Source organism: Solanum tuberosum, unplaced genomic scaffold (genome assembly GCF_000226075.1).
Source record: "Solanum tuberosum cultivar DM 1-3 516 R44 unplaced genomic scaffold, SolTub_3.0 scf00614, whole genome shotgun sequence".
Lineage (NCBI taxonomy): Eukaryota > Viridiplantae > Streptophyta > Magnoliopsida > Solanales > Solanaceae > Solanum > Solanum tuberosum.
The window spans coordinates 30,031-40,985 of NW_006239525.1; the positions used below are offsets into that span (position 1 = coordinate 30,031).

The 10,955-nt window shown below is 32.5% G+C and overlaps 2 protein-coding genes across 5 annotated transcripts; one reads left to right on the forward strand and one right to left on the reverse strand.

Moving 5' to 3' along the window:
- Nucleotides 1-530: 530 nt before the first annotated feature.
- On the reverse strand, nucleotides 531-4,392 carry LOC102585585 (mitogen-activated protein kinase 3-like). Its single transcript, NM_001288519.1, is given in 6 exon segments — nucleotides 531-700; nucleotides 1,899-2,082; nucleotides 2,338-2,670; nucleotides 2,758-2,895; nucleotides 3,323-3,452; nucleotides 4,226-4,392. Coding segments are annotated over 6 exon segments (1,122 nt in total).
- A 4,848-nt stretch (nucleotides 4,393-9,240) lies between these two features.
- On the forward strand, nucleotides 9,241-10,283 carry LOC102585924 (uncharacterized). Of its 4 annotated transcripts, none has more exons than XR_368850.2 (3): nucleotides 9,241-9,523; nucleotides 9,629-9,689; nucleotides 9,807-10,283. XR_368850.2 is itself a non-coding variant. In XM_015304749.1 (3 exons), exons 1-3 carry the CDS (start codon nucleotides 9,259-9,261, stop codon nucleotides 9,816-9,818), a joined length of 333 nt encoding a protein of 110 aa, XP_015160235.1. In that variant the 5' UTR covers nucleotides 9,241-9,258; the 3' UTR covers nucleotides 9,819-10,283. The 4 variants fall into 4 exon arrangements, 2 of the variants coding, with proteins under 2 accessions (XP_015160235.1, XP_015160234.1); XR_001472257.1 differs by having other exon boundaries at nucleotides 9,885-10,283; XM_015304749.1 differs by having other exon boundaries at nucleotides 9,634-9,689.
- Nucleotides 10,284-10,955: the final 672 nt, after the last annotated feature.

A 10,955-nucleotide genomic window follows, 5' to 3' on the forward strand; every position in this document is an offset into this window, starting at 1 on the left:
ATTTAATCTTATTAGTTTAGTGGAGAAGTTACAACGTGTATTGCCGACAGCACTAGCTCACCAGTACTACTCCAATCCAATAGCATAGTAGTTCATGCACAAATAGTTGAACACAGAAAATTACACTCAAATCTTCAAAATGACAAATAGATTCTTGATAGATTTTCTACATACTGTACATAATACAACATGATACACTGAACAAAAAATAGTTGCTACAATAAACTGAAAACAGAACACAAGATACAAGTCATAAGAATGAGTGGAAGACATATAAATGTTTTTGTTGGTGGGAAATGGCATATATCCTATGGATAGTCGAGTGCACACAAGCAAGCACGAACACCACCATAATTAACAAAAAAAAATAAAGAAGAAAGGTATATAAAAGTGTCTGCACATTGAAGGCTGCCTTACATTAAAGTTGCAAAGGACTACTACTGACCCTGTGAACAAAAACTTTGAGAGGGCTGGTCCAAGAAAGAAAATCCACACTAGGGAAGCAAGAGAAGAACTGATTTCTCTTATGCTTAAGCATATTCAGGATTCAACGCCAAGGCTTCTTGATAAATCATGTCTTTAATCTGCTCTTCTCCTATCCCTTGTTGCTCAAAGTCGAAAGAGAACGGGATGGGGCAGACTGGTTCATCAGCGGCATCATGGAGCTTTGCGAGGTATGGATGAGCTAATGCTTCCTCAACTGCAACCAAAGACAAATATATCACACGATGAGCTTAAAAGAGAATGAATCGAAAATGTTGTAGCAAGAATCTTACTTTAGTGTAGCCTAGGGGTGTCAAATGGGGGGGGGGGTCAAAATAGGCTGAATTGATAAATAAGCAGGTCAAGTCCAAAAGTTATTTGGCCTAAAATGAGCTAAAAAGCAGGCTTATGCAAAAATGAACTCTTTTTACTGAGGAAGCAAGAATAGGGGTGCGCATCGGTCGGTTCGGTTTTAGGTGTTATTGGTTCGGTTTATCGATTTTCGGTTTGTAAATACATCAAACCGATAACCAAACCAATAACATATTTCTTATCGGTTTTTGGTTAATCGGTTTATGGTACTTAACGGTTCAGTTTTCGGTTTAACCAATAAGAAAATACTCATATATATTATATATACGATAAGAAAATTTTCAAATAAACCATATGATCTTTCCAGCATTTGGCATGAAAGTAATAATCATAAAAGTAACAATCATTTTTCTTGCAAGTTTAGACTAGACACATTCAAAGGAAAAAATGTAAAAGTAACAATCGTTTAACCATTAATAAAAAGTGTGAAAGTAACAATCGTTTAACCATTAACAATAAGACTAGTAAATTTAGTATAGTCTTATTGGGTTATCGGTTTAACCATTAAAAATAATTATAAAACCGAAAACCGAACCAATAACCCAATAAAAATTTTGCAAAACCGTTTAAAACCGTTAGCCCAATAACCCAATATCAATAAACCAATAGTGTTTTTTCGGTTCGGTTTATTGGTTAAATCGGTTTTTGCACACCCCTAAGCAAGAATGACAAGCTTTCCTAAAGATAAGTGACGATAAACATAATGGAGTGACTGTAACTGCCATAGATTTACAGTCTATTGTGTTTAATCAACCCCTTCTTTTTTTAATCACAAATTAATTAACTTGATATTATATTAAGTCTTTCTTCCCGAAGGGACTTGCAGTCGCGTTAGCTCCTCTTATTACACTAATGCAAGAAGGAAGAAAGTTTCAGTAAGAAGATATGGTGGCAAGATGGACTCCATGAGTTGAAAGTGTGAATACATTCAAGAAAAAAGGTATATTATGATGTTATTACAAAAAGAGATTCTTTTGAGTCAAATTGTTGGTCTTTCAAGCTTTCCAGTCCATCTTAAATAGCAGTGCAGATAGGAAAATTACCTGTAATTCTTCTAGTAGGGTCGAGTGTCAACATCTTATCTACAAGATCAATGGCTAATGGATTTACATGAGGGAACACTGTTGCTAACTGCTGACGTGGATGTTGTGGGAGTTGCCTGACATATCTTTTTGCATCTTCATTTCGGAGGAAGCTAAGATCAGATTCTGTAGGAGTGCCAAGAAGCTGAGAAAAATAAAGGCAGAAATGAGCATTTGTTTCTCACAAAAATCACTCAGAAAGGTATGCTAAGTTATTATTTGCAGTCTAAAATAAGCTCATGTTAATGGTTGTTTGGAGGGAAGGAAATTTTCCCATTTGGACAGCTCGAATAGATGATGTCAAGTCAAGAATCCACATGGTAAAGCGTCGTTCCATCTAAAAACATGAAAAAAGTGTATCCTATTCTGTTATATATATATTTCATCAATCAGTTTTTACCTCAGTTAGCAAGCGTATTTGATGTACATGATCTTTTCCAGCAAACAAAGGTTTTCTATTCATAAGCTCCATGAAGATGCAACCCACAGACCAAACATCTATGGCAGCAGTGTAATCTGAAGAGTTCAACAAAAGCTCCGGTGCCCTGTACCATCTGGTAACTACATATTCTGTCATATTCTCGTTCTCTAGGTTTGGCCTTGCAAGACCAAAATCACATATCTTAAGATCACAATTTGCATTTAGCAAGAGGTTACTTGGTTTGAGATCTCTATGAATAACATGCGCTGAATGTATGTACTTTAGCCCACGGAGAAGCTGATACATGAAGTACTGCAAAAGAAACATTTTAAAAATATTTAGAGAAACAATAAAGATGGTATCCATGAAAGCATTTGGGTGAGCAGGGGGTGGGTTTACCTGGCAATGATCCTCTGATAAACCTTGGTTCGATCGAATTATTTGGTGAAGATCAGTATCCATGAGTTCAGTAGCAATGTATACATCAGAAAACTCCCTTCGTAAGGGCGGAGGAATCACATCTCTTAAACCAATGACCTGCATAGCATTTTTGATTTCCTTGATAAGCAAAAAGTATGAGGTACTTGTACTATATAATTTTTCATAGTGTAATAGTGATTGTAAAAATTTTATGTCCAATTGTAGATAATTTGCGTATTAAGACAGCCGGAAAATCATGATACTTTACAGCTGAAAACCAGAGGAATAGTTTATTATCGGCTTTTGGAAATTCCACTACAGCGAGGGAGATCAGTTGGGATCGACTATATGAATCTTGTATATTCATTCACCGTATTCAGGCTCATTTCAGTCCAATACTAATCATAACTCACCTCACTTTTCCTATACAGATAACTAGTTACTCCCAACTATACACATATCCTGATACTAGGGGGAAAAGAGTGAAACAGTACTAGTCTGTAAAGCAATAGCCAAAGTGAAAAAGTTACACAAGGATACTCACATTTTCATGGTCTAAATGGCGAAGAAGCTTAATTTCACGGAGCGTCCTCTTAGCATCCATGTAATTATCAAAAGCATTGGCGATTTTCTTAACTGCAACCATCTCATTCAGCTCCGCATTAAACACAGAGCTTCACACAGATAGACACAAAAAGTACCATAATTAGTCACTCAAGAGTAGTAGCAAATCCAAAATTTAAAGTCAACAAATACACGAACTAAATATGTCAATGTCATGTGCAACTACTACTTATATACTAGATTCAGACTATATTGTCAATACAAAGGGTGAAAATCCCCAAGAAAAAGTAACTTCATGGAACTCAACGGTGTGGCACATAGATAAAACTATGAGATTTCTTTCCATTTGCTTTAGCCTTGATGGAAAGAGCTATTGACAATCAATGATGGACGTAGCTCTAGTGCAATGGATTCAACTTAACCTAATTTATACGACACTCTTTCCTTTTTCAGTCGTTCAAAATAGAATGACATTTTTCCATACGACACTCATTTTTTTATTTTTGGTTTGTACCAAGAAGAATGTCTTTTTTTCTATATATACTATTAAGTTCTCCAATTCCAACTTTCTATTTAGGATCACAATATCCAAAAATCTCTTTTTATTTCTTAAAAGTTAAAACCCCGTATTCAATCAAACTAAAACACTTAAACTAGTACAAATGGAGTAACAATTAACAACAAACTTGTCATTTATCTCATTTAAGACCTCAGGTATTCCTTTTACTCTGTATATATCCCAATCAAACACTTTCACATAAACTGCGACACAGAGAGTATTGAAAGTGAGTAAAACAACAAAATCACAATAAATATTAGATCTGAACCCATAATTTTGTGAAAAAATAACATTAAAATGGGAAAAAAGGAAAGTATATGTTACCAGACGATTCCATAAGCGCCACGGCCAATAGGCATGATTGGAGGTCTATACTTGTTGGTAATCTCAAAGTAATTACCAAAAATGTCATACTGAACATATTGTCCACCATGAGTAACAATTTTAGGAAAATCAGGGAATTGAGCACCACTCATATTAGCATCAACCATTATTGCTAGATTTAGTAAAAACCTAATTTACACAAGATTATCAAATATGACTATATATAATATGATTGATTGGAGATGGTGTCTATGGGTCAATGGAGGAATTGCAGGAAGGAAGGAGGAAGGAAGTTTGATGGGAAGAAGAAGAGAACGCGTTAGGTGTAGTGGATACCATTGACTCAACAAATATACATTACACTTTTTCTCGTTATTTTCCATATTATATTAGCCGCCGAGTCAACTCTTTGCTATTCACCCTTTTTGCTTCTTGTTTGGCCACTCTTTTTGTCACGCCAACGCCAGGGATGGGCGACTTACCCATTCAGTGACTTTGGCACGGAACGTTTCCAAAATGAGGATTATCGGGTAAATTCAATATAGTAGACGTCTGTTGACATTTCAGTCTTCCTTCTCCTTTCAGGGCCTTTCCAAAAGAGAATACAGTATTTCTTGATCGTGAATATCTGAATTAGTTGTTTGTTGTTCAAGAAACGCATTTTTGAGATAGAAATTGGTATCTAATGAATTCAATGGTTCTAGTATAAATGAATGTCAAGTCGTAAATATTTCTTCATTCTTAAACAAATTTTGTTGTTCAAGTTCATGACTTTTGTTATGGAATGTGGGGTTTTTTATACAAATTTAAATTTAGTTGGATTCTAATACAAGTAACGAACACTGAATAGAAATAAAAAAAAAATTCTACCAAAATTTTATTTAATATAATTTGCAATTACTATGTAACAGTTTTGAATTGAAGATCTATCAAAAGTACTTACCCTATCTAGATTGGCATATATTCTTTTTTTCTAAACTTCACTTGTAAGATTATATTGAATATATTGTTGTTATTATTATGTTGCATTAAAGTTATACTCCATATGTCCTTAATTACTTGTCTACTTTTGAATTGACACATCTATTAAGAATATAATTATTGACATAGTGAATTTACAATTTTTACCTCTATTAATTATGAAGTAGATATATTAAAATTTTAAGATTTTCAAGAAGTTCTACCTTTTTCAAAATAATTAATTGAGGGTATAATAGGCAAAAAAAATTGTCTTTTTTTTATTTGTCAAAATAAACAAGTAATCGGGACAACTAAAAAAGGAAAAGTGGATAAGTAATTAAGAACAGAGAGAGTATTGAATATGTTGTTGTTGTTATTGTTGTTATGTTGCAGTTTGAAAATAAATCAAATGATATTTAAAAACTGAAATTATATTTGGACATGCATTTCATATTTCATGAGTAATTTTTTAAAAAAAACTAGTTTGGCGTATTTAGAATTATCTTCCTAATTCATTATAATGTATAACCAAACAATAATTTAGAAACTTTTTTTAAAAGGGAAAAAATAACTCATGTCAAGTGAACCTAAGTAGTTGTTTGGACATTGATGATATGATTGAGATATGGAAAAGAATAGTCTTTTTGAAGTTAAATTTGAAGAAAGATATTTTTAAGTTGAAGTCATATTTGGACAAAAAAAAAATTATATATATATATATTGTAATTTCATAAATAATATTAATTTAAATCTATTTGTTTATAATACAACCAAGCGTGCCTAGTTTTTGGACTCAATTTGTGTGGACTGTGGACCAAGGCGGCTTATGCTCACTCACCAGCACAACACATCACATTACATTAGAAGATAATTCTAATTTATTGATTTCTTATTCATACACGTTTACATCGTACAATTAAATACTCATTATGAATTGACATCCTACCATAACTTCTAATATTGAAATTTATTGGTAATTTTTTTATATAATATTGGTCTCCTCTAGAGATAAAATAATCCATTGCACTAATAAGTAGAAAAAATATTAATCCTTGATATTAAAATACTAGTAGCATTATAACAAGTTATGACTATAGTTACAAATAATGTTGTATAATTTGAGTCAAATGAAGAATGAAGGTTTGTTCGTATGAATTTTTACTTAAGAGAAGGAAGAATGAGTCAGAAAAATAATATTTTAATTAGCAAGACTTTATTGAATCATATACACAAATCTAGGATGACACATCAATGATAATTAGAACCATTCGATAAGCTAAGTGAGCCTCTATAATCAACTTATTAAAGGGGTTATTTGGTATGCGCTTTGTAATTTATTGATTAAAGTTATAAATTTTATGATATAAAGTTGTTATGAATCAAGTACACGATGTCCAGGTCACACGAATAGTTATTGTGCTGACAAGAGTTATTGGGCTGATAAAAAGCAATAGGGTCAGGATAATTTTGAATCCTGATCGAGTAGTGGGTGTGAAAATGGTTCCATCAAAAGGGGTAGTGGTCAGTGATTCAGGGGTTATGCATATTGAAGAAAAACGGTTATTCCTCTCTTCTTCTTCTAGAATCTAAGCTTCTCATCTCAATTCTTAATCTCTATCTTAGTTACTTGTTATATCAGCATTTCCATTGTAATTTAGTTGTTTGAGTATTGCAATTACGATTCTAAAGTTGCAATTACATTCCAATTATCTTATTAATATAGTGAGGAATTTGAGTTTGTTATATTGGTGCTTTCATTGACGTATTTTAATGGCAGTGGTGGTATTAGATTGATTCAGCGATTCATAGAGTTTTAGACGGACTTGTCATAGCAAGATTGTGAGCAAGTAGTGCAAGAATGTGAGCAAATTGTAAGTGTCACACGTGCGCTTAGTAAAAGACTAAGGACGTGACAATAGTCTATGTATACCAATTCCAAATTTGTAGTCCTTTTCTTGAAAAGAAGCATCACATTTGTTGAAAGAAAGGGTCATTTGCATCTATGACTAGTTCAATATTTTTAGTTTCTAGTAATTGTTCTCCAATTATGTGGAGTCCAAAATTGAAGCATGACTTATCTGACATATTTAAAGTCAACAGTTAATGCATCTCTCAACTGTTTCCTAAGTGTGGGCGTGGCTAAACAAAGTGATTGGACAAGACAGGCACATAATTTAATTGTTTTATTCACTATTGAAAAATAAGTTGAAGATCACGTTCAAATCAATTGTTTTAATTTGATTATCTTTCCTCTTTAATCGAAAGCCTCAATTTTAAATATTAGAAATTAAAAAAATATATATCTAATGATAATTGATTTTAAAATTGTAATTACAATTATTAGGGATATTTGCATGTATTACATAACATGACAACATTTTACCAATTATAGCACATTAATAAAAAAGAAGATCCCTTCACTTAGCCACTTAAATAGGTATAACCAATTTTCCAAATTAGGATAGGGACCTCCCCCCTCATTTGAGTTCCAAGTAAAAGCATCTCTAAATTTTTTGCCATCAATTTTGATGTCGACAAGGATAGGAACTATAATATGCATATAATTTTGGTTAAACATTAAGAATGAATCTGTACTTATGTCATCACATATATGTATATTAAAAAGTGAGACGAAGAAAAAGGTGAACAAGGCGATTATATATAGAAGAAAATTTCAATCATAACAAAATTGGCGCTATTTGAAATTATTTTTTCCGTTGATAAATTGTTATAAACAAATATGTCTTATTAAAATCAAATATTTATACCTCTTATAACAAACATATTCATTTTTAACAGAAAAGAATATATTAATTCTAAAAGTCTTCTATAAAGAGTAACTTACAACAATTGTCTCAACATCCTCTGCACTTCTTTGTCTCAAGCATTTTAGTTCCATTTCCAAATTAATGTCATTGGTGAGAGTTCTAATTCAATAGATTAGTAAGAACTATAACAAAGAACAAAAAATTACTTTATTGTTATTTAATGGGTCAAAAATGCTCCATTTTCAAATAAATATTTTTTTTTTCAACACATTCTTTTTCAAATAATATTTTTAAAATTAGCAAATGTTTATCCTACTTCAATTCAGAAAAAATAAAAATATTTTTTTTTTTTATGACAAGGGAAACCCGCAACCGCTACCCTTTGGGTGATAACAGGGTAAAACTCCTGCTCCTATGCAATAGCTCGCAAACCACTTATTTTATTACAATTATTTTTATCATTATATAAATAAAAATTAATTATGGATATATATATATGTGTGTGTGTGTGTGTATATATATGTGTGTGTATAGGGGTATATGAAGTTATTCTATTTTAATTGATAAAATGAGATTAAGAAGAAAGAAGAAAATACTTCCTACATTTTTATCTGTTAAAGAGGTTTTTAAAAAAAAATAAGAATAGAAGCCTTTAATAATATTTTAATTAGGAAGAGGATGTGTTTAAAAAGAAAAGAAATAATATATTTATTCGGAAAAGAGCATTTTTGACCCATTTAGTAACTATAGGGGCATTTCTGGACCAAATTATTGACTGCAAGGGCATTTTTGAATCAAGTATTAATGACAAAGACATTTTTTGGCCAAACTATAAACGGGAAACATTTTTATTCATTTCAATATTGTTTATGGACATTTTTTACACTTTTCCTCCTTTAATTTGTTACAAGGTTGTGGATTAGCTTTACATGTCAATTTAATAATGTGTGCCTTAAATTACTGTAATATACATCATGTTAATTTTTTTGTTGGATACCTCTTGATTCTTTATTTGAGGTAATGCAATTCCTCATCAGGTATGTAAATCACTTGTAGTTATTTTCTGTTTGCTTATTATACTAAATTGGTCTCTTGATTTTGATATATACATAAGACAAAATGTATAGCCATAACTTTTTTTAAAAAAATAAAATAATAAAAACTCATTATTTTATTTTATTTTTAAATTAAAGGAAGGCTCTTGTCCCATTTTATTATATTAATAAATAAGGGAAAGTATATACAAGAGTGGATCCAAAAATCACCCGGTCCATAAGCTCAAAACTTGGAACTAATAAAAACAAAATGGAAGGTCAGCTGAAAAGTAGAATTTCACGAACACCATCTCAATACGTCCGATCAGCCATTGATGTGTCTATCAAAACTCAAGTAGCTGGAGAACCATCACTGGAGAGACCCCAATTTCTGATCCTTCTTCTATTGGGAGTGTGTGTTTTTCCACCTCAAACAAGAGAAGAAGAAAAAAACACCAAGAGCAAATTTATGAGCCGTCGGAATCGTTCAGCAACTCTCGTCTGTTGTATCTCCTGCACCTCGCCACACCTACCAGGTAATTCTTCTATGCTATCATCTCATTCACTTTGCCGCATCTACCAGATCTTAATCTTGAATGACTAAGCCACATAAATCCCCTTAACATCTGGTTCCTCATCAGCTTAGCTTGGAGATGTGCAGCTCGATTAGCAACTTCAAATGAAACCACTGTTACCATCAAGGTATTCCTCTCATCTTTAGAACAAATTAAGTTTTTAATTCTCGCCTTTAATGTGTTGAACCCATTTGGGTTAATACCACCATCTTAAGACGAAAATTGTAACCTTACTTATTCTAAGATTGACAGATGAAACGTGAATGCACGCTAAGTATTTAGACAAGAACAAATTCTACCAGTAACTCATGTGTCTTGGCAGCATACCATTTCAACACCTCAAGCTCTCACCAGGTGCATGATATACTTACCAATCGAACATATTTCAGACATCATAAGCATAATGGTAACTATTCTCTTGTTCGAATACATTGTGCTCATTATTACTCGAACTACATTGGCAAAATATGATGATACGCTAGACTTCCCTGCTTGTCTAATTCCGATCCTGCTTTTCTAACTGGAAATGAGATTGATAGACCTTATGTTGAACCTTCGTGCAGTGAATTGTATTTTATTGAACCTACCAATAAAAGTTGTATAGATTCAATTCATTTGTCTTCTTCTTATGTGAGGAGTTCCGCTTTTATCCAAGTTTAGGATTCTTTGTCCTTCCATAGGAATGTCTTGAAAATGGCTAAAGTGATAATCACCTGCAAAATCAAAAACAGGTTAGCAAAATAATCCGCAAGAGTATTTCCTTCTCAAAAAGGTGTGTTGTACACGCGCCGATAAGGATCTTCTCAAAGTAGTTTATGGAATTGACCTCCAAAGTCACACTCCAAGGGACATTCCACCCTCCTTCCAAAATTTGTATCATGGCCATAGAATCTGTTTCAATAATGACATGTGAAAACAGATGCTCCTTACAAAAAAAACAGCCCTTCTTTAATAGCCCTTGCTTCAGCTACCAGATTAGAGGTATTATGTATTTTGAAACCCTTCGCCACAACTAATGAACCAGAGTAATCCCTAATACAAAAGGCTGCAGAACTAGGTCCTGGATTACCCCTAGATGCTCCATCAGTATTACATTTAACCCAATTAATAGGGGGAGGAATCCATCTCATAATATTAATGTTATAGGAATTATTGTGCCTTTGTAACTCAGTAATTATATCTGGTCAATTGTTTCTTCCAAAATCTCTTTTGAATCTGATTTTAATCACCTTCAGAATAATGTCATTAATCTCCCAAATAACCTTACTTTCTGAGAATGCCCCACCATGTAAAATAGCATTTCTTCTCTTCCACAGGCACCACAAAATGACAATGGGCACAACTTGAAAAATCACTTGAATTCTATAGCTACCTTCTGAAGACCACCACCTTC

Coding starts and splice junctions, on each gene's coding strand:
- LOC102585924 (XM_015304748.1), top strand. CDS start 9,259: ATGGAAGGTCAGCTGAAAAGTAGAATTTCACGAACACCATCTCAATAC. Junction 9,524..9,633: donor CACCTCGCCACACCTACCAG/GTAATTCTTCTA, acceptor TCATCAGCTTAG/CTTGGAGATGTGCAGCTCGA. Junction 9,690..9,884: donor AAACCACTGTTACCATCAAG/GTATTCCTCTCA, acceptor GTGTCTTGGCAG/CATACCATTTCAACACCTCA.